The 24,537-nt window shown below is 42.1% G+C and overlaps 1 protein-coding gene across 1 annotated transcript in view; it reads right to left on the bottom strand.

Annotated features, from left to right (window-relative positions):
- The window catches only part of ADARB2 (adenosine deaminase RNA specific B2 (inactive)), a 495,819-nt gene that overhangs the window by 143,878 nt on the left and 327,404 nt on the right, over window positions 1-24,537 (bottom strand). Inside the window, exon 4 of the mRNA XM_063452650.1 lies at window positions 22,034-22,941. Within this exon, the coding sequence (XP_063308720.1) occupies window positions 22,034-22,941 (908 nt within the window). The remainder of the gene's footprint in view (window positions 1-22,033; window positions 22,942-24,537) is intronic.

The following is a 24,537-nucleotide window of genomic DNA, read 5'->3' as shown; positions in this document are numbered from 1 at the left end:
TTTTATAACAAGACACGGAGGCTCATATTGCATAACCCTTTCTTTACTGTCCACCAATAGCAGCAAAGAATACAAATATAATGAAAAAATGAAGAACATACATTAACATAGGCCCCTCCCCGCTCAGGTCCCGGTATATTAGGCAGCACTTCCCTTCCATATCCCTCTTTCTTTGCTGCTCCGATCAAAGATAAGTACATGTCACTTCTTTCAATACTGTTCTAAATTTATTGATATTTATATTATCAGTATTAGTTGTTTTTTCTGTATAACCGTTAGCTATCGTTATTGTTATTATTGTTATTATTATTTTTTATTAGTATTTTATTAATATTTTATTAATTTTGTATTATCATTTTTTCTATCCTGATTACCTTATTGATTCTTGCTTTTATGGTATTTCCTCTCTACTATACTTGGTAGTTGCTATTTGTGCCCAGGGTCCAGACCCCTCTAGTTTCTCTTACTCCCCGTTTTCGCTTTCTTTATTGCTTTTTCCCGCATCGGCGCCATCTTGCGCACATTTTTTCTCTAGCTGTCTTTTTCATAGTGCACACACATCGCTATCACCGTTCGGCAGTTAAGGCCATTCGGCTGTTTTGCCGCGTTCGCCTGTTTCTTGCAAACGGCCCGTTCGGCAGTTTTGCATTTTGTCCTATACTCACCATTGTATTCACTTAATTCACCTCTTTTAACCGAATGTTTGGTTTTTTCTTTTATTCACCTTACTTCATTTTACCGCGAATCTCGCGAGATTCTCGGCGGCCATTTTCTAACCTCCTGTCTTCTTCCCTATTCCCTGTCAGAGTGTGCACTGGTCTGGGCCCTGGTGAGATCGCTTTTTGTTTTGCTTGTTAGTACTTTGGGTGACTAACCCAAAAACTGTTCCTTGTCAGTTTTTCTTGAGATTTATTGATTCACTAATTATACCCACTCTATTTAAAATGCCTAAACCCAGACTAAATTCTGGTTCACCTCCCTCTGGGGAGTCTGATACCCCACTCAACAGGGGAGAAGGCCCTGTCACCTCAGGTAATTCACCTGCTCGCTCCGACAGAACTACCCACTCAGATGGGACTCAGTTCTTAGCGCTACAGCGCTCAGGGACAGACGCCATTATGGCAGCCATGGGGTCCATGTCCTCTACTCTCTCCCGCACCATTTCCCAGGCCCTCCAGCCACGTCCTTTGGACGAGCGCTACTCGGGCTCCACAATGCCTCAGCCGCGTCCTCCTGTGGACCCACCGGGAGATTTACCCAGGAAAGCTACCCACAAATCTAAAGGTCCCTCTGCCTCCAGAAACACCATGACTGGCGTACCTTCGGTCGCCCCTGAAAGCGTGTCACAACCACGCAAGAGAGCCTTTCCGCGCCAGGCAGAACGGGCGCGGCTATGGAAATGTGCCAGAGCACAGGTAGAGAGCGACTCCGACTCAGAAATCGGGTCAAGTGAGGAGGCTAGGATTGAGTCTGACAGCGACTCTGAAGCGGATGCCGCTCATTCAGGTTTTGACCTCCTTCCCTCTGCCCAGGCAGAGACGTCCGGAGGCGAACCAGGGACTAGGCACTCTGCGACCCCGGAGTCCGCCCTTGTGGACCCGTCGGGTGTTCCACTCTTCGACCCGGATGATTTACACCATCCGAGATCGGCAGAGTGGCTCCCGGCCGACCATGTTGCCACATATTTAGAGAAGTGGGTGCGACACCCACTTAGTAAAGCGGCACGCAACAAATTGAGGGCAGAGTGTCCAAGGCCTGTTGTGCCTAACAAAGTTTGCGACACTGCGAGGTAGACCCCAAGATGACCCAATTCCTTACCAAGCTAGGCTGGAACCCCCGTAAAGGGCTCGAATCCGCCTTAAAATCCTGCCAGGATAAGCACCTGGACATATTTGGCCCATTGGCTAAACTTTTTGATTTGGCGGAAAACGCCAGAGCGGAAAACCGCATGGTTGACCCTGAAGACCTACGTGGTTGGGTCCAGAGAGCAATCTGTATTGCAGGGAATGTTAACACCTCATTATCTATTGAGAGACGTAAGGCTATCTTATTTAAGATAGAGCCCAAATTGGCTAACCTCGCCCTAACAGAAGCCGGTAAGGACGCCCAAGGCCTCCTCTTAGGCGATTCCTTTATAAAAGACCTGGGGCGTTTTGTTGGGGCATTTACTGCACTGGATAAGGCTCAATCCTCTATGAGGCGAGTTTTCCAGGGACGGGTCTCTACCAGGGCCGGCAGATCCAGGAGCCGTCTGTCCGGCCGGAACTATTTCCAATCCCGTGGTACGGGACGAGGCTCCTTTCACCAACGATCCCAATACCAGGAGGCTAACACCCGCCCCTCCTTCTTCCCATCTCGAGGACGCCCGTGGCGATCTAGAGGCTTCCGAGGACAACCTGGTTCGAGACGACCCTACGGTGAGTTACCTCAAGCCTCATGTTTTTTCTCTTGTTTGTGTAGGGGGCAGACTCCGACATTTTTTGCCAGCTTGGTCACAAATTACCTCAGACCCCTGGGTACTGACTACCATTCGAGGGTTTCACATAGAACTGATAGACAACATCGTACACATTCCCCCTCCTCGACCGATCTGCTTTTCACTCCAGGATCGCAGACGGATCGACATGGAGCTTTCCACCCTTCTTACCAAAGGGGCTATAGACAAAGCACCTCCCGAACCCACAGGGGTCATAAGCAATATTTTCCTAGTGGAAAAGAAAGGCGGACAATTGAGGCCTGTCATAAATCTACGCCCCCTCAATGCCATAGTCCGATACCGCCATTTCAAAATGGAAGGTATTCACCTATTACGGGACCTTCTCCTTCACGGGGACTGGCTAGCAAAGCTAGACCTCAAGGATGCATACTTGACGGTGCCAATTGCCTCGGACTCCCGAGACCTCCTACGCTTCCAATGGCAACGCAAGACTTGGCGGTTTACATGCCTACCCTTCGGCCTCTCCACAGCACCGTGGTGCTTCACAAAGCTACTACGTCCTGTCATGGCATGGCTACGCAGCCGGGGAGTTCGTCTAATCGTCTACTTAGACGACATACTCCTTATGGCTCAAGATCGCTCCACTCTCCTTGCCCACCTACGGCTGGCCATAGACCTCCTTTCCCGCTTGGGCTTCGTTATCAATTGGGAAAGGTCATGCCTAACCACGCGAATGGAATTCCTAGGATTCCTCGTGGACTCAAAGGAGGCGACTCTGAGCCTGCCAAGGTCCAAGATTCTCACCATACGCAAGGAGTTACGCAGAGCCCTAGTTCGGCCCCAACTCACCCTGCGACAGCTGGCACGGCTCATTGGCCTACTGGCCTCATCTATACAGGCAGTGTTCCCGGGCCCACTCCACTACCGGGCACTGCAGCGCCTGAAGATCGCACACCTGAGAACCGGTGCGTCTTACGCAGACCAAGTGTCACTGGACACCGAAACGAAAGACGAACTGCGTTGGTGGATTCTCAACCTCTCTGCATGGAACGGCAAGGTGATCTTCGGCCCGCAACCGGAATTCACAATCGATTCCGATGCAAGCCTCCACGGATGGGGGGCCCATTGCGACGGGATATCTACAGGGGGTCGTTGGTCGGCAGCCGAGTCACGGCTACACATCAACGCACTGGAACTTCTGGCAGGCTCCTTCGCCATCCGCAGCTTCGCGAGGGACAGAGCCCTAACATGCATCCACCTACGAATGGACAACGTCTCGGCGGTGAGATATGTCAACCATCTGGGTGGTACACAATCAGCAGTGTTGGCCACCCTGGCGAAGGACTTTTGGGAATTCTGCCTGGAATGGAACCTGATGGTTCACGCAGAGTATCAACCTGGTCTGCACAACGTCGAAGCAGACTGGGGGTCACGTTATCTCTCAGACTCCAGCGACTGGAAGTTGGACACGGAGGTGTTCTCCAGTTTATCATTTCTCTGGGGTCCCTTTTCTATCGACCTCTTCGCTTCCCGACTCAACACCCAGCTATCTCGACTCTTCAGCTGGAGGCCAGACCCGATGGCGGAGGCAGTAGACGCCTTCCTGCAAGACTGGAACGGGGACCTCCTATATGCCTTTCCACCGTTTTCCATGATTCCACGCTCCCTCCTTCAGACCCGCAGACACCGGGCGGAATTAGTCATGGTAACCCCATTCTGGGAAACCCAGTCTTGGTTCCCCCAGATTCTTGAGATGACGATGGACTACCCACGGTTGCTACCGCCACGCCACAATCTGCTGCTAGACCCGATGGGACGGTGTCACCCGCTCCGGTTGGACGGCTCCCTCCCACTCCTGGCATGGCGGATCTCCAGGGACCCTGGGAAATCCAAGGAGTTTCGGACACAACTAGACGCCTGTTGGCGGAAGCATGGGCCCCAGGAACTAGACGAGCCTATGGGTCAGCTTGGTGAGCTTGGACTGGCTGGTGCATGGCTAGGGACGTGGATCCCGTTTCGGCCCCTGTAACCATGGTTCTGCAATTTTTGACGTCCCTCTTCGAGGCGGGGAAGGCTTACAGGACTATCAACCTTTACAGGTCAGCCATCTCGGCAATTCATCAAGGTTTCGATGGATGCCCGGCGGGTCAACATCACTTGGTGTGCCGGCTCCTCCGGGGCTCACGATTCTCCCGACCACCCAGACCTCGCTACTCCACGTCATGGGATGTGTCCATTGTACTATCCTTTATCTCGTCGTGGCCCGCTAACTCAGCGCTCTCCCTGAAACAACTTTCTGCCAAATTGGTCTGCCTGCTCTGCCTCGTATCCTGCAAGAGAGTTTTGGACGTTAGAGCCCTGGACTTCGATGCCAAGTCATACACCCCGGACGGGGTCACGTTCAACATCAGTCGCTGGACAAAAACCTCTATCAAGTCGGTGTCCTACCCCGCATTTCCTACCTCTCCAGCATTATGTCCTGTGACTTGCCTTCGCGAATACGAAGATCGTACCAGATGTCATCGTTCACAGGTATCCCCACAGCTGTTCCTATCCTTTCGGCCACCTTTCCGACCGGTCTCTAGCACCACATTGTCCCGATGGGTGCGATGGTTATTGGATCAGGCAGGCATCGATACCACGATCTTCGGCACCCATTCGGTCCGGGGGGCCTCAGCATCCTCGATGATGACTGCAGGGGCTCGTCTGGAAGATATTATGAGGACAGCCGACTGGTCTAGGGAATCTACCTTCCGTGAATTTTACTTTCGCCCGGCCCCACATTCTTTTACGGCCGTAGTTAATCAGCTTTAAACTTGCAATATGAGCCTCCGTGTCTTGTTATAAAATTGCATGATTTTGCTATTACATGACGAAAAGTCATGATTTTATTAAAGACACGGAGGCGAGTATTGTCCCACCCACGTTTATTATTCATGTCTCCCACCCCTTATTTCGTAGGTTGCAACGAGTCACATGGAATATTTGGGTACGGTAAGTGGGGCCATGTCTCAAGGATAGGTTTATGTTATGATAGGCTTACTAATCACCCTAGGATGTGGGTTTGTATTCATTTGGAATTTTTTCTGCTCAGTTGGTACCTGACAATAGTTGCAATTATTGATCTTAACCTCTCGGCTCCTGTCTCTTTTTGTTTTCACAGCCTAATCCAATAAGATGGCATGTTGCTATCCAACTTGAAAGGACTCTTCCCGCTGATAATCTCTGGTCCTACAGCTCATCTGGTCGTGCTTCCCTGTTGTGAGAATCTCTTTTTTGGACTATTGGACTCTGTTTTTTGTTCTTGTTCGGACATTGTTACTAGGTCGCATCTTCAGAAAGAGGGATATGGAAGGGAAGTGCTGCCTAATATACCGGGACATGAGCGGGGAGGGGCCTATGTTAATGTATGTTCTTCATTTTTTCATTATATTTGTATTCTTTGCTGCTATTGGTGGACAGTAAAGAAAGGGTAATGCAATACTCGCCTCCGTGTCTTTAATAAAATCAAGACTTTTCGTCATGTAATAGCAAAATCATGCAATTATCTTTAGCTTATTCAACAAATATCAAACAAGAAGAGCAACTGTGGGATGAGACAGACCCGAAGCATTGTGAGCCAAATTTTTGGCTCAAAATATTCCCTGTTTCTTTCGCAACTTTGGCTTTTTTTTATATTTAAAAACTTATATTTTATTGTTTTTTAGAAAAATGCAGAAGTAAAATACATTCACATATGTGAAGAAATGTCGGGCAGACAGGACCCTTGGAATAGCATTACATTCAGATTTACAGAATCATCCAGTGGAAAACTAGACCTGGCATAACTGTATCTAGCAATGCTGCTCGGCAGTCGCCCATGATTGTTTAGTACGGTTTCAAATGCCAAGTCAAGAAGTCATACGGAACCTGAAAACAAAATATTACAGAGGCTAGAGAGGAAAGCAAAATAACCCGTTTAAACTAAGTATGGGGCCTTCTTTTATTTTAAACAGTGTTGTGTTGTCGTCATATTATGGATTGTTATTTGGCTTGTTTTCTTTGGGATCAAATAAAGGAGATTGTTTTGGTATTGCTACAGTAATTTATTGTTCCATGCACTTAAAAAAATAAAATCACAATGGTAATAGCTATGCAATGATTGGTACCAGCTGGGGTAGACATTACTCGCCATAGACTGCTAAAAAGTATCAGCATGGTTGGAAACCTCCCAGTAATTTTAGTCACTACTACTCCACAGGGCTGAAAATAACAAAAACTAATAATAGATAATCCCATCAAGGGCCTCGATTAAATATATTTGGCTAAGCATTTCCAATGATTTAATATATTTTGATAAGTTTTCAAAAGCAATTTCTTAAAAATATTAAAATATCAAAAATATATCATATACAAAAGTATATCATATACAAAAATATATCAAATATATATATAAAACAAACCTGGCAAAATATTAAGATTTTTTTTTTAGAAAATGTATTCATTTGAAAAGCTTATAGAAAAATAAAGGCCAATGTTGTCATAGTGTCTATCTTATGTCTCTCTTTATCTATCTGTCTGTGAAATTATATAATGTATAGCAGGGTGATCATTTTCATGTGTACAAGCACTGTTTTGTACAGAAAATATGATTCTCAAGTCACAAGAGAGCGTTTTAAAATTGAATTCTTGCTTAACAGATCTGAAAATATCTCCATATTATAAAGTATATCCTAAGTATTCCAGCAATCTAGTAATAATGCATCTGAAAGAAGAAGCCCCTGCACAATTGGATTTCATTTTAAATTTAGTTTACAACACAGAGAACATGTTTTAGCGTTTTGTAAATCTCACTTGTGTTTCCACAAGATGACTCACACAGGGATATTTACTAAACAACACATTTTGTTTGGATGGACATAATCTCGTGGAAATCACCAAATTCCAAATGCAATGGCAATTCTCAGATTTACTAAGAAAAAAGCAGTCGGAATTCGGTGTGTCCAATTAAATTTGCTGCAATCTCCGGGTTCCTTTCGGTGTACTGATTAAAATCAGTGTTTTTAGATGATTCACAAAGCACCAGACGTACAAAACCTCAGGACTGAATGCATCCAGTGAACGCAAATTACTAATAATTGCAAGTAGCATTGCTAACAGCGAATTAAGGGGCAAAATATTTTTATAAACCTCATCAATGCGAGGGTTAACATTAGGTGGCAGGCCGCACTTGCTTGCTAGGAGACACGAAAAAAATAAAAGTAAAAAAACTCTATGTGGGTTAATAATACAGCTATGCTACCATAAGTTAAATGGTCATTGGGTAGGGGACACTTACCAAAACTAAGAGATCTAAGGTCATTCGCTAGTTTTAAACATTAAGTAGATATACCCCCACTGCCGCATAGTTTGCGGCTTGATAGCAATCACAGGCCAGCCACCAGATAATTAACTCTTGCAGTGCCAAGAAATAGTTCAGATTTTTTAATCCCGGGTCTGGATTTGACGTATCCATGCGCAGATTTCAGCTGTCCAGCGGAGTTCAGTCTGGTTGAAATCCATGTATAATTCAGCGTCATTTGGAGTCTGAGTTGTAAAGTCCAGACATTGGTAAATAATGTGAACAGATTTTCCAGTCCAAATGGCCCCGTTTGCAGCCGGATGATTTTGCCCCATTTGGTACCGGGGTCCATTGGACTTTAGTAAATAACCCTAATAGGGTTATTTGCAAAATGAGAATTCAAAATGAATTTCAAATTTAAGGCCAGTGTAGCCAAATTGAAAGTACAACCGACTTAAAGAATGATTCCGAGCTGGGTTTATTTCAATGGATATGCTGCACATTCAGATATGACTTGCTTAAATATTTATTTGGGAGACAAATTTACTAGTTCTGGGTCTGAAAAGAATGATGAGATCTAGCAATATAGAAATGTAATATATTTATTGACTTGTCAAAAATGCCTGAAAGAGTATATTGGCTACGCAGTTCGTATGTTTTGAATCGTGTGAGCGAAATGAAAAATGTCATTTTACAAAATCTGAAACTACTAAATCTATAGGGAGACAGCAAATCAAATACAGAATATCCGATACCGAAAGGTTAAAAATATAGGTATTGTGCTTAAAACAGAGAAGAGCAAACACAGCCAAATTATTAAATTATTAGAGGAAAAATTGATTTTTTATCTACAGTCTGAATTTTATCTCTATGTTATTCTGTTTCATTTTAAAAGGAACCGGCTTGCTCCAGATCGCAAGCCTGTTTGAGCAGGGCCCTTGTTAATCTCTTGTTCCTGTTAACATTTGTAATAGCTTGTCTCTTATTTAATTTTATGTCCTTTTAATAATATTGTAAAGCACTGTTTAATATGCTGGTGCTATAGAAAATCTAAAATAAAAATAACCACTTCAGAAAGGAATATATATATATTTTACATTTGCACCTTATCCGAGGCTGTTATGGCACAGACAGTGGTATATTCTGTTTTTTTTGCTGCCCTAGACATGACAAAACTCTGAACCTCCCCCACCCCTTCCAAATTTCTCTTCCTGACAGACACACGCTCTCACTGATGCATGCACTGACACTCACATTCACTGACAGATACATACACACTCACTGACAAGACACACATGCACACTCGCTGACAGAAATGCATACACACTCACTGACAGACACACATACATTAGCTGATAGACACACATTCACTAGCTGACAGACCTACACATTCACTGACAGACATGCATACACACACTGACACCAGTGGCATAGCTAGAGCTTTTGCCGCCCAGGACTGTGCCTGAGTTTGCCGCCCCTAAATTCCAATACAATTGTCAGTTTCACCAATGTAGTGGCAATGTAGAATTATTGGTGAAACTAACAATTGTATTGGCACTTATTGCAGAGGGCGTCTGTGAGTGCATGGAGAGATCGGGACTGTGCAGGGGAGGGAGGGGACTGTGCGGGGGAGGGAGGGGAACTGTGAGGGTGCAGGGAGAAAGGAGGTCTGTGAAGGGGAGAGGGGTTCTGTGCAGGGGATCTGTGAGGATGCAGGGAGGGAGTGTGTCTGTGGGTGCATGAAGAGAGGTGGTCTGTGCAGGGGAGGGGACTGTGAGGGTGCAGGGAGAAAGGGGGAATCTGTGCAGGGAGATAATGGGGAACCTGTGCAGGGAAAGAAGGGGGTCTGTTCGGGGAGGGAGAGGGTCTGTAAAGGGATGGAGGGTGGACTGTGCAGGGAGGGAGAAAGGGTATCTATGAAGGTAGGGAGGGAAAGGGTCTGTAAAGGGAGGGGGCTGAGCAGGGAGGGAGAGAGTCTGTGAAAGGAGGGTGGAACAGTGAAGGGTGGGGGGACTGTGCAGGAAAGGAGAGAGGGGATCTCTGAAGGTAGGGGAACTGTGCAGGGAAGGAGAGAGGGAATCTGTGTGGGGGGGCTGAGCTGGGAGGGAAAGGGTTTGTGAAGAGAGTGGGGGCTGAGCAGGGAGGAAGAGGGTCTGTGAAGGGGGGCTGAGCAGGGAGGTAGAGGGTCTGTGAAGGGAGGGGGCTGAGCTGGGAGGGACAGAGGGGATCTGTGAAGGTAGGTGGAGACTGAGCAAAGAAGGAGAGGGTCTGTGAAGGAAGGGGGTCTGAGCAGGGAATGAGAGGGTCTGTGAAGGTCGGGGGGACTGAGCAGGAAAGGAGAGGTTCTGTGAAAAGAGAGGTTCTATGAAGGGAGGGGGGCTAAGCAGCAAGGGAGAGGATGTATGAAGAGGGGGGCTGAGCGGGGAGGGAGGTAGAGGGTCTGTGAAGGGAGAGGGGCTGAGCAGGGAGTGAGAGGGTCTGTGAAGAGAGGGGGGCTGAGCAAGAAGGGAATGGGTCTGTGAAGGGAGGGGGGGCAAGCTGGAAGGGAGGAGGTCTGTGAATGGGGGGCTGAGAAGGGAGGAAGGGGGACTGTCAGGAAGGAGGGGGGCTGAGCAGGGAGGAAGAGGGGCTGTCAAGATGGGGGGAAAAGCAGGGAGGGAGGAAGAGGGTCTGTGAAGGGAGGGGGCTGTCAGAAGGGAGGGATGGGGCTAAGCAGGGAGGGAAGGGGGCTGATCAGGGCGGGAGAGGGTCTGTGGAGGGAGGGGGGCTGAGCAGGGAGAAAGAGGGTCTGTGAAGGGAGGGGGGATGTGCAGGAGAGCGCATACCTGGTGCATCTGCCAGGCAGCTCTCCATCTTCTCTCTCCCAGTACTTGCAGGACAGGAGGTACAGGAAGTGACCTCACTTACCATCCCTCCTGCCCCGTCTCTTCCCCTCATACTGAGCACCGGACAGAGGACACCTGGCAAGCAGAGCAGACTCATTGCCAGGTCTTACTCAGGAGGAGGAATTATTTTTCTCTCTGGAACTTGCCGCCCCCAAATAAGGCCGCCCCCCCTTACTACACCACTGACTGGCACGCGCATACACACACTGACATGCACATACACTCACTGACAAACACTCTCAGTGACAGATACACACACACTAACAGATACATACACACTCACTGACACCCACATATACACTCTCAGTGGCAGACAAACACACTAACAGACACACACACACACACACTTACTAACTAACAAACTAACAGACACTCACTAACAGACACACACACACTAACACACTCACAATTTCTTTTTTCTTTTTGTTTACATTTTAATGTTTACATTTTAATCCACCCAGCCTTCCTACCTTTGGGAGTACTGGAGTGGATTCTTCCCTGGGCAGTGATGCCGGGGCTGGAGTGACGTCATATTTTGGCTCCAGCATCACTGCAGGTCGCGCAAGGGAGCTCAGTAGGAAGAGCTCAGGGGAGAGTGCTCCCTCACCGTCCACCTTCTACATCATCGCATGTCACCCTCGGTGGGACTCTGAGATGACCAGCCAGTCAGCACCTGGGCCCCCCAGGACAATAGGCTGGCAAGGCATTTGCCAGGGCATTCGGGGGGCGGCTATTTTCGCCACCCCCCTGAAAGTGCTGCTCAAGACAAATGCCTTGTCAGCCTTGCGCTAAATACAGCACTGGGCACAGACATTTTTTAAGGCTGTTTATGTTTGACTATGGCGATGTCGGAACTCTGAGTGAATTCGCAGCAATTTCACTGATGAATTTGTTGTCCAGCTTAAAACCGGTGCGTTTGGAACATTCACAAAGCACCGGATTTCCAAAGATTTGAGACCGAATGCAAGTAATAATTTCTGGCTAGCAATCCATGAGCCAGCAGAACGTTTACTTCCAGTGAGAAAATGTCAGTATTTGCTATATACCTGCTAAGATTTGAACTTTGAATAAAAAAGTTGTCTGAGCAGCAACAACTACGCTGCAGGGGTGGGCAACCTTCGGCAATCAAGATGTTGCAGATCACATCTCCTCTGATGCTTTGCCATCATTAAAGCTGTAAGTGCATTATGGGAGATGTAGTCTTGAGTGCTCAAGGTTACCTAACCCTGAACTAGGGTAACATGCCCTGCTATGTGATCAGCCTCTCCCTGTCCATCAGACCGCCAGAAACACATTAAAATTGGGGAAAGAAAAAAAAAGCATCTATTTTCAGGTAGGCACCTGCCTTACAATTTGGGGAGGGGGGGGGCGCATGTGCTGTGAGTATGCTAATGAATGAGATAAAGTAGCAAGCTGGAACTCTTCATAAATAACCTACACAAGTGGCATATGTGGTTATGGAGCTTTAATGCCCCTGTAATATCCAGGATTTTTTTTCTTTAATATTCATTATATCCCAGTTTTAAGTCTGAGGGCTTCATTGTTTTAATTTGCTAAGGGAATATTAATTAATGGACCTGCTCTGCCAGAGTGAAAATGATGTTTATGTTGAGTGAGATGGATTAATATGGGAAGAAGATTAGAAAAACAATCTGTAAGCTGGTCAGAGGCAGTTGGGGGTCACCTTGATGCTTCTGAAATGAAATACTGCACACGAGACTGATATCAATATTCCTCATTGTATCATAATAAACTGTCCTGAATCTTATTTATCAAACGCTGCAAATTGCTACTGTGCTTTACTTTTATGAGTACAATTTCTTTGGAGACACTCTCAGTGACAAGAGAATTGCACGCAGACACTGCTGCTTAACTCTTTGTGTGCCGAAATACAGGTCACTGCCTTCTTATCATTCTTGAGCATGGACAGTGAGTCTTGCACCCAGATGCATGAATTACATTTCTCGTGATGTTTAGCCAACCATGGCTGGCGGAGAATTATAGCGACGTAGTTCTCAGAAATCTCAAGTGGCAAGATGAGCTATCTTCGTTCTAATACTGGGGCGCTAAGACTGACAGACATACACCGAGCTACACTTAGCATTTCTAGATCCAGGGTTTCCTGGAGACATGTCACTTATACATACCGATGGGTGACACATGAAAAGAGCTGCCCTGCTCTATGAAGAATTCAAATGCTGATGCTAACAAATCAAGATATCGGGTAGCATACTGAATCGAAACACTTTAAGGAAAGTTTATTTATGCATTGCCCATCACAAAGCCCTCACCCTTCTTGACTCAGCTCTTTTTATTACCATCCCTTCCCCAGACTACAACTTTTCTCCACTTCTTTCACTCCACTTCTCCAGCTTTTATTGCATAGACTACTTGCTGTCATTTTATGAACTTAAATAAACAAAAAAAACCTGCAACTTGTCTCCTGCTGTCTAGACAAAAAGGGCAAGAAAAAGTAGATACCGCTGGTGTGTGTAAAGGGAGCGTCTCAGCTGCTTTAAATATTTTGTGGACAGGAGAGGAAAACTGAATCAGAGAGGCACTAAGCACTCTCTTTCCTATGGTTCCAACGCCCCCCAGCAGAAGCAAATGGGTGACATCACACATTAGTTGTAGAAGCAGACTGAGCATGTGCAAGATCTATACTCACGCTAGGAACTTTCCACAAATTACCTTAGATTCTGACACTCGCAGTAGAACACACACAGCAGTATCACAGGATTACTTCTCAGCCTTTAGTCACTGTTAATCAGCAAACAGTTTACACTTTGGGAGAATATAACTGATAAGGAGATTTACCTCATAAACCAAGTTCTCTATACAGTCAATAAAACATTTTTATAAAAATAATTTTTATAGGAAATTATCTGCCTGCTGACAACAGAGAAATGTTTCCTTATTTTTTTCGCAAATATCTTTGCAACAATTATCTGCCCTAAGGGCTCCTATTGATAGGCAAATACTTTAGAGACGTAAACAATGTTACTAGAAATAAGAAACAAGACTAATATGGTGAGACAGCACTGTAACTTCCTCTAGGAATCCAGACAATTTATAATGTGAAAATCTTGTATGCAATATTGTGTACTTTCTAGCAGTGTTTAAAGGACCACTCTAGGCACCCAGACCACTTCAGCTTAATGAAGTGGTCTGGGTGCCAGGTCCAGCTAGGGTTAACCCATTTTTTTAAAAACATAGCAGTTTCAGAGAAACTGCTATGTTTATAAATGGGTTAAGCCTTCCCCCTAATCCTCTAGTGGCTGTCTCATTGACAGCCACTAGAGGCGCTTGCGTGATTCTCACTGTGAAAATCACAGTGAGAGCACGCAAGCGTCCATAGAAAAGCATTGTAAATGCTTTCCTATGCGACCGGCTGAATGCGCGCACAGCTCTTGCCGCGCGTGCGCATTCAGCCGACGGGGCGGAGAGGAGGCGGAGAGGAGGAGGAGAGCTCCCCGCCCAGTGCTGGAAAAAGGTAAGTTTTAACCCTTTTCCCCTTTCTAGAGCCGGGCGGGAGGGGGTCCCTGAGGGTGGGGGCACCCTCAGGGCACTCTAGTGCCAGGAAAACGAGTATGTTTTCCTGGCACTAGAGTGGTCCTTTAAACCTGGTGGAAACAGGGAAGTCGATATGAATGCATCTGAAAGACAATAATTTTGAGCACCGAAATGTAACTATAGACCTGAAGGTACTCATTTAGGTTAAAAAAAAAACCTCCTGTTCAAGCTGATACCTGATGTTTAAGTTGATTGTTCAGAAGTACATGGACTGTTTATTTGATGACCTTCTAGATTAGACACCCTGAAACACTGTGTTTAAATACATGGTAATATTATGAGCTTTTCTGGCATAAATATCGAATATCTTGCTTATGGTAAAGGTTCTAAACATCGACCAAGCCACATAAATATTTTAATATCTTTCTTGATAAAAACAATATAATAAACTCGTCAACAAACTTTACGTCATGCTTCTTCCTCATCATTTCAATATTAGTTTTAATCTCTCAGTGCCTTTAATATCTCAAACCACGATTATAGGAATTTCAAGGGATTAACTGTGCCTCTGAATATTAAGAAAACAACACAAGGTGGGAATAAATAAAAGGGCTGGTAAAATGTGTCTCCAAAAAGAATGCATACGCATTCATAATATGAAGATATTCAAGCCTTTTTTTTCACTTTAAGATCAAAATGTTTAGGTGATGTAAATAAATACAAAGTACTGTAAGGTAACTGTATATTACATACACGGTAACAAACCAAATCACTTAGTGAGACAGCACAGCCTTAGATTAATATTGCAAGTTCAAAATCTATGCAGTCCAATATCAATATAAAGAAAGCCTGTAAGAGATTTCTATTGGAATAATATTAAGTACATATTTCATTCTTTTGGTTTATTTCACAGTTTGACATCCACACTATATTCGAAAAATCAATTGTAGTCAACTGAAATTGGAATGGTAAATTTTCAGCCAAAGTTGAAGATCTCTAAAAATTCTGCAATTTAGATATAATAACAGCTTGGGTTGTCTAAGTTTTGCATTTTGGTTTTTCGATTCTCTAAAATTCGGTGTTAATTTGAATAAATCTCTAGAAATATTGAGAGCAAGGGATATCATGATATCTAATGATCATACCCTCCCTCCTTTAATATTGGTGGAAAAAAAACACTTATAAAATTATATTCAATTTTTTTTTTAAAAAAAGATCATAAGGTTTACATTCTACATTTTTTTGAAAAAATTTTACTAATGATTTTGTTAAGAATGTTAAATCAATAAATTGTTACACTCCTACCTCTCTGGTGTGTTAATCAATATCATCGAGGGACACTTGTGGTTTAATGTACAACATTTATTACCATCTCACCAGCAAAAAAAACTTTTTCTTGGGGCAGATTATAGAAAATATATTATATGAGTTTGAGCCCTAAATGACTGTCCCCGTGCCCTTGATTACTGTAGAGCAGTGGTTCCCAACCCAGTCCTCAAGTACCCCCTGACAGTTCGGGATTTAGAGATTACTCAGTTGTGTTTAAGGTGTTTTTAGAAAAAACAAACATTTGAGACACACAGGGTAATCCCTAAATCCTGGACTGGTAGGGGGTACTTGAGGACTGGGTTGGGAACCCTTGCTGTAGAGTAATATGTTTTCTATATATGGCACTTAGGGCTGAATTCTCTTAAAGTAAACCCTTACTCTGCTAACAGAATCCATATCTATATTGTCTGCTCCTGTTCCATGAAGTTATTGAGAGTTGCAGTTAATTAGCAACATGAGAGTGACAAATTCCTTGCACCTCTATCTGTAATGGATTATGGGAATGGTAGTTTGCAAACAGCAGGGACGTTAACATTTTCTTGCCCTTGATGGTTGGCACGGATTATGAGAATTATAGTTGATTAACATAGCAGGAGGTTGTTAGTCCTGATGGCTGGTGCTTCAAACAGCAGTATGTCCAAGGGAGAGGAGCAGAGCTCCGCTACTGTTTAATTTCTGAAGCAGTTCTTTCCTCATTCGTCTTTCGCACACGTTCCTAATTAAAAGCTGCACATAACTGCAAATCACATCTGAATATTATCAACTGATTAAATAAAATCACATGCCCTCTTTTAACTCATCAACATTTATTAGCATTAAGCGTGCCCACAGTTAAACTGACAAGTCAGAAAATACTTAGTCCAGCGATAATTTCTGATGACCGATTTTTATGAACTTTAAATGTGGCATTGAACAGCCATTTACTAGATGAAAATATACTTGCACGGAATGAGCCATGGCATTAATCAGATGGGAATCCCGGCACGGTGTAAATAAAGGCCGTTTTCAATTCTAAACAGTCTAATTTGGTCTGACGGCCATTTGTAAGAACTGTGGATTCTAACAGCTCAGAGATCATCTAATATTTGCTTCTTTAATAAAAAGATAAAGTAGGTTCAGAGTGAAGGGCATGCGCGATATACCTGTTCTGTATAGCTTCCACCAATTCTTAAATTTTTTCATCAAACTACTTTTTTTTTTTAACTTATGGTGGTGTTATTGTTGCATAGTTATATATTTTATAACATTGGATTGCTAAAAGTTATGCGTTTACTTTTTTACACTTGTCTGGGCTTTAATATCTGATGCTCTGTTAGTAGGCACCTGTTCCTATATTTCTAGTAGAGCTCCACATCAGCTTATAGAAGGGCATTATGTCGATGACGTTTCCTAGTTTAAGGCTATTTTTTAAAAGTCAATTTCTTCGACAAATCCGTACTTTGATCAGTAGAATAAGAAAGCCGTTCTATGACTGTCAATCAGATAGCCATGGAGATTTTCTTCCTCCTTCCGGGGAGGAAGTGGAAGGCACTCCATGACAGATCTCGGATCAGCATCCTCCCGGACAGTGCATGCACAGACAAGGCGACGTGCATGCACATGGCACAGATTCAGAGGAGTCTCAATAAGAAGAAAAATAAATGGTGTGGGCTTGCAAAGTCATGAGAACTGCAGCTTTTGCTACCTCTTTTTAGATATACCCACAATGACTACATGCATAAATAAATGCACTGGGTATATCTACTAAATAACTACCTACCTCAACTGTGTTCACCAGGATGCTCTGACACTCGGAATGGCTGAACGTATTGATACCCACCAGGTTTAGGCAACAATGGAGTTGCTAGCTAGCATATTATTAGCATTTACCATAAACAGTATTCCTCCCAGCAAGTTCAAAATGTCAGCAGCCAAATATCGCAGCTACACAAAACATCCGTTCATGAATTTCAATATATAACCCGCTTTGCTCTATTTTAAAATAATCTGTTTTACTGGGTCACGGAGACAAAAAAAAAGTGAAACCATTATCATCTGTTTTACCTCTTGGGGCTTAATCATATACCTGCACAGGCTACCATGTGGCAAGTGCTGTAATCAGTTATTTAATAAAAAACCTTACTTTCCCATCGCCTGGATTTTATCCTGGGGCTTCAATTCAACAATGGATTCTAAAATTCCCTGGATTTTAGTAGAAGAAGGGGTATGGTCAATCCCCATGGTACCAGCAGAGCCCCAAAAAGACAAGTGTAATTGGAATGTTCAGGCTGCCTGGTAAAATGTGTCACCTCTTCCGTAAAGTACTGAAGTAGGGGGTCCTCTAGTACTAAGTGCAAAATTCATGATCACTCTTACCGCCAAACACCCCAGGACTTCCAGGACTTAATTGCTTTTATATGATAATAAATGCCCTAGCATTCTGCAGATTTGTCCTTAGCATCTCCAGAACTTGGACAACAGTGTACCAACCCAGCATGGAAGCAAATAAATTAAAACGACCACCAATTTGGTAGTGTGTATAACAAGGTTGCTATCATTTTGCACTTTAGTTGTATTTAATAACAGGTTATTTATATTTGAGTGTTGGGTATTGTAATATTTTGCATACATTTTTTTTTTAAACGTGTATATTCTTTACAAGACATTGTTTTAAAGCTCTAATTCAGTGAGAGTTAAGAAGAGGACCACCAATACTAAACCACAATTTGCAACATTCGATTTTGTTGATATATGGTCGACATTGATTCCATTATCTATTAGAATGTCCACCACACAACACACAGCATCATTCCTTTAAAAAAAATGTGTTTGCTTGAATGTTTTCAAATTAATATTCACTCTTCCAAGACATTACTTAGCACAATTATTTGGAAGATTGTACTTTAAAACATATTGTACATAAAATATTTTTTTTATAGCAGTTGGCTCGCCAGGGTTCATCCAATAAAAAAAACAAAAATTGGATGACAATTTGTCAACGTCAAAATACGCTCAGCTTATAATGGATTTCTTTTTTTGTTTTAAAGAAATATGGTAGTGACGTACATGACGATGATCAGCTCAACCTGTCTTAACCTCTCTATGTGTTAAACATTCTAGAGTGAGTTAAGTCTAACATATTGGCTCCTGAGTTCCAAGATGTATATATAAGGGGTGTGAATTTCCCCCCATATTTTACAAAAGCAGATTGTAACATTCTAGAGCAGGTGGCATTGACACAGAACAGTAAGGATCATTTTTCACTATAATGTACTATCAGACATTTTGCAAACTAATCATAAAGCTGGAAATGGAACTGCACTTTGTTTATATTATTCTTGTGTAAGATGAATGAGAAGCAAGGAAAGAGTTCCAATTTTAGAGAGGACTTTTATTGTTGGCAAAAAATAGCAGCTTTTTAAAAAAAAAAAAAAGTATTATTTAAAAAAACAAGATATATACTTTTTTTATACACCTTGCCTGATGTTTATGCTTTAAATATGTATTACAAAAAGCATAATCTGAACTAAAATTTAACTGGAATAAAATTTGATTACATGCGAGGTCCAGGTTTCAATCCAATGTATCTCCTCCTCCAAATATGCAATGTTCTCATTTTTAGTATAATGTACACAGTAGCCATAAGGGACTTCTGCAGGGCTTTGCTAAGAAGAGATAACAGAAACTCCTGCTTAGGAGCTTCCAGCTCTCCACTGGAAGTAGTGGAGGCATGGAGTGCCACCCTGCAGCCCCTAGGTTAGAATAAAAAACATTCTAAAATGGTTTCACTACTTACGATGTCATACCCCCCAAAATTTGCATCTCGAGACGCAAAATGCCAGAGCGAGAGGGGCGAGCCAGTAATGTGATTGCATCACTGACTCCACAAAAAAGGTGGCAGACCCATACAGAAAGATGGCAGGTCAGCCAAAATTCTGAGCAAGCCAGTCTGGTGTGAATGTACGTCAGGCTGCCTGCCAATCAAGCCCGCCAGCCCACTGAGGGCAGAGCATGCAGGGGACACTGTTTCATTGCTCTCTGCAGGGTCAAAGTTCCTGATTTCTGATTCCTGATTTCCTATTTACACTTTAAAATTAGTCTAAATATTGGAAAAAGGGGAAACAGTCTATAAAAGCCTATTACATTACATATTTAATTTAAGGACCATTTGCAAAACATTAGCAGAACTGTCATGGAGCTCCTCTGAAATGAATACCTTGTGAAATGATAAAGTAGGAAAACCCAACACAGTTAACTACGTTTTATTACAACGGGTATTTTAAAGGACACATTGATACAGTAGAGGTTCCCAGTATCTCTTTGCTTGTTGCAAAATCTTATCTACAAGTCGAGCAAAATTCCCAGCATATTTTCTTTGGAATTAATTAGAAAAACAGCAGTTGCTTAACATTTAGTAGAAAACTCAGTACTTTATATACGATAAGAATGTACAACGTCTTAATTATACTTATAGTAAACTAGAAATAAATTAACGTATGAGAAGCAGAAAGTAAGTTTCTATAGTTATCTCTACCCCGTACATAAAATATATTAAAGTCACTAATAGGAGAAAATAATAAATCCAAAAATATTATACACAAAATAAACTTGTACCAAAATTCAGCAAATTAAGAGATTAACAAGACAATACTATTGGTATCCAATCCATGATGTCTTATCTGTATTTAGAACCAGCAATGATATTTATACATAACCCAAAGTGACCAGTGCAAATCAATTAGGAATAATTTTTCAGATACTTCTGACAGTTAAATGCCCTTTAAATACGTTCAAGTCACACAATGAATAAGTGAGCACATCGCTACTCCACTTTGGGAATGGAAAATTATTTAAATCCTATAATGTCTACAATCCTATCATTGTAAACTTTATTGGGCTATAAAAAGTGCAGAAGTTCACTCTTCAATCTCCCAGGGGATCTCGTACCTAGAGTGTCCACATGGGGGCATTATTTAATTTATTTATAAATTAATTTACTTATGACTGAATGCGAACTGGTGGACTGGTTTTTTTCCCATCAGCACACCTGATGTGAATTGGCTTACCTTAGAAAGAGGGGTTTGAGAAGTCAGCAGTGAAGGAAACTGATTAATTAAATATGGTAACATTTGTTTTAAATGTCGGGTGTGAATAAAATCTTGGCAATATAATTTCTTTTATTTTTGAATTGAAAACTCCTGCCTCAAAATATTTCCCTAAGTATGATTCAGCTTTTGCCTTGTTGACATTGTTTACTGGACTCATTCTCTTTCAGACAATGGTTTGACCAGTATAAATATGTCACTGGTCAATCTCTCCCAATTGCTACTGTATCTGATCATTGGAGTAGTAATCTTATAGGGGGATCCACCTAAAGAACCTCTATGCCCCTCTAACTACCTCTTAAACTTTACTCCTGTTTCTTATCTTTACTTTTTCATCTCTTCCGCTCATGATATTTCCACCCATGTCAAGAAAACTTGGCTCCGGGGATCAATAAAATTTATACCCAGTGTTTATGCCCACATTACCCTCTAGATAAAGTGATCTTGCCTGGACAGTATTATTAAAAAATTTTTTATCATCGATCACACATTATATTTGTTATAGCTTTTCTGTATTATTTATTATATTTTAAGAATATAATGAATATATTTTGTAGCCTTCCTTGGCAGATTTTGCCCTTAACGAAAAGTTATTGGATACATATATTGACAGTTGGTTTTTTTTTTCAGTTAGTTGCAGATCTACAAATTTAGCTGCAAGCGAATATTGGCATCTCAATCCTTTTCTGCTGTCTAATAGCACTATCTACTTACTGTATTGTTCCATGTAACTCACTGAGGAATCTATAGAGATGTGTTGCAATGCAGTTATCTATGAATGCATTGCTATTTGTAACAGTGATAATGATGCTGCTTTAACATTGCAATAAAATCAGAACATATATGTATGATCACAGCTATGCTTAATATTTCTCAACCTGTTCACACAATCAGCAAATAAGGGCATCCTTTTTCTGATTTGATGACATTGAAGTGAAGATTTTCTACCATGGTTGCAAATGATGTAACATTTCCTGTAATGGTGATAATTGTTACTCAGACTCGACCATCTTGGAGAGAACAAGAAATGTATACGTCTAAAAAGACCACAAACAACTGCAACAACTGACCAAATTACAAATAAAAAGTTATATGAATGATAAGCCTAAAATCATATTACGTTTACTATCAGGGTTTATTACTAAAGTGAGATGTCAACGTGAACTTCAAATTTAAGGTCAAAATAGTTGAAAACGAAAAAATTCTGCTATTTTTTTAGTTTTGACAACTTTACCCGTAAATTTTAAATTCACTTGCTTTCTAGCTTTAGTGAATAACTCTGTAAATGTTTAGAATGTCAAACTTTGTTCTGAAAAGCAATTATACTTTAAGGGTATTAGGGCTTCTCCATATTTGGATTTATTTGAGTTATTCTAAAACAGCTTAACTCCACCAGTTCTACAGTAAGCAATGCAGAAAGTATATTTTACTCCTGACGAATGATTTCTATTGGACGGACTCTTACCTGTGGCAAATGATTACATTTACTCCTAATGGGTATGTGACTGGTCAGTTGAATGTTAAAGAGATCCTTCAACGCGGCCTGTGCCGCCTGGGCCTTTGCCAACTTCTTGCTGCGTCCCGTGCCTTCAAATGTCCTCCCATCAACTCTCATCGCCATCACAAAACGCTTGATATGCTGCTTTTCCACAGTCTCCGAAAGGCAGACGTATCTCAAACCGGGTCGCAATTGATTGAGCATCACCACTGGGTTCTTTTCACTCTCAGCTGGGGATGCCATCTTGTGCTTGTTTTGTTTAGCATGGCCCATTAAATCCAACGTGTGACAGACTAATCTCCCATGTCGATATGCACTAGAAAGCAATTCATTATTAACTGGGCTATAGCCTGAGAAGGGATCGCTGTGTGTAGATGGTTCAAACTCTTTGAACAGAGTGTCTGGAAAGTCTGCCTGGTCGGACGTGAAGTCGGTTGATGGGTTGATACAATTTCCCATTGCAAAGTGTGCTTGACATGCATTTGGAAACTGGACAAATGATTTAAGAGCCAGTTCTGCTGCCCTCATTTTTGCTTTCTTTTTGGTTGGTCCAGTGCCTTCAAAAGTTAGTCCATTTACTTCCACAGCTACAGAAAAGACAGGCGCGTGTACGGGGCCAGTCTGAGAAACTATTCTATATTGCAAATCTGGTTTTAGTTCATGAAGTTGAACAAGAGCATTTTTAGGAGTCACTGACCAGGAAAGTTTCTTTAATATGATTTGCAGTTTACAAAAATGTCCTGCATTGCCTTCTTCTAAGGGTCTTTTTCGCTTAATGCTGGACGGTCCAACTTTTGGCCGATCACTAGATGATAAAACATGGTCTTCTCTGTTTTCAATATTACGATTTTCTTTTACTTCGGCACTACTCGTACCTATATAATAAAAAGAAAAAAATATGTTACTGCTTTGTTTAGTCATGTTTTTTAAAATATAGATTCCTTTTTAAAACTTATATTTTGTAAGTGTGTTGTTCACTGTTGGGGCTTGCAATGCAAATAAATATACAGGTTTAGAATCCTCAAAAAAACAAAAAAAAAACGATTTCAGACATTTTACTGATTCATTTACAATTTCCATGTCAGATTATTAGTACATAATATGTTCGGAATTACAGGGTTAAACATGAGCTATGAATGTCCATAGTGTTTCTAAATTCATAGCAGTTTGATTGGAATACAGAGAATATTGCTTAATGTGTTTAACTATCCATCTATCCACCTGTCTTTCTGTTTTTCTCTCCATCAGATATTGTGTCCGTCTGTCTGTTAGGATAGGTAGTGATGATGTTATTATTTTAGGAAGCACATAGTGTTTGCCCCGTCTACTCTTGGGGAACTGTACACTGAATAAGATCCAAATCATTACTGTCCCTTTCTCTACCACATTCTCATTAAGCAAAGATGGAATACTACTGATCATAGTTTCTGTTAGTTCAAAGGGGTCTTGGGGTGCCTGTTTATTGTTTAATTCTCTAACGGTGGTATGCAGAGATGGACAGCAGTGAGAAAATCAATAATGGTTCTTTTTTCCTTTTTTATTTAATTCATTTACATCTTTTAACTTAAACCAGTTTATGGATTAATTGTCTAATTTATAGCTGGTAATCTGTGAAGTAGGCTCATTTTCACAAGTCATTAAATGGTGACTCTTAAATCATTCATTTCACTAGTCCAACCCAAGTATAACAGAATGCTGTAAATCAGCAATAGACCGGATTAACTGACTTGTATTGTTTTCCAAGAGTCGGTTATTTAAGCTGGCACAAAATGTGTCAGGGCCACCTAAGATTTGTTCCATTGGACTACCATACACCTGTAACATAAATGTTAGTGATGTCCTGAACGGTTCGCTGGCGAATAGTTCCTGGCGAACATCGCATGTTCGCGTTCGCCCTGGACGGCGAACATATGCGATTCGTCATCATTGAGTAAACTTTGACCATGTCAGCAGACACATTCCAGCCAATCAGCAGCAGACCCTCCCTCCCAGACCCTCCCAGCTCCTAGACAGCATACAATTTAGATTAATTTAGAAGCTGCATTCTTTTTTTTTTTGTGTGTTTATTATACATTATCCTCCATAGCCAGTAACCTGTGTTTATTATACATTACCCCCCTTAGCCAGTAACCTGTGTTTATTATACATTATCCCCCAATAGCCAGTAACCTGTGTTTATTATACATTACCCCCCATAGCCAGTAATCTGTGTTTATTATACATTATCCTCCCATAGCCAGTAACATGTGTTTATTATACATTATCCCCCCATAGCCAGTAACCTGTGCTTATTATACATTATCTCCCCCATAGCCAGTAACCTGTGTTTATTATACATTATCCCCCATAGCCAGTAACCTGTGTTTATTATACATTATCCTCCCATAGCCAGTAACCTGTGTTTATTATACATTACCCCTCCATAGCCAGTAACCTGTGTTTATTGTACATTATCCTCCCATAGCCAGTAA

The sequence above is a fragment of the Pelobates fuscus genome, chromosome 4 (assembly GCF_036172605.1).
Source record: "Pelobates fuscus isolate aPelFus1 chromosome 4, aPelFus1.pri, whole genome shotgun sequence".
Classification (NCBI taxonomy): domain Eukaryota; kingdom Metazoa; phylum Chordata; class Amphibia; order Anura; family Pelobatidae; genus Pelobates; species Pelobates fuscus.
This window is presented reverse-complemented; position numbering and strand designations above follow the sequence as displayed.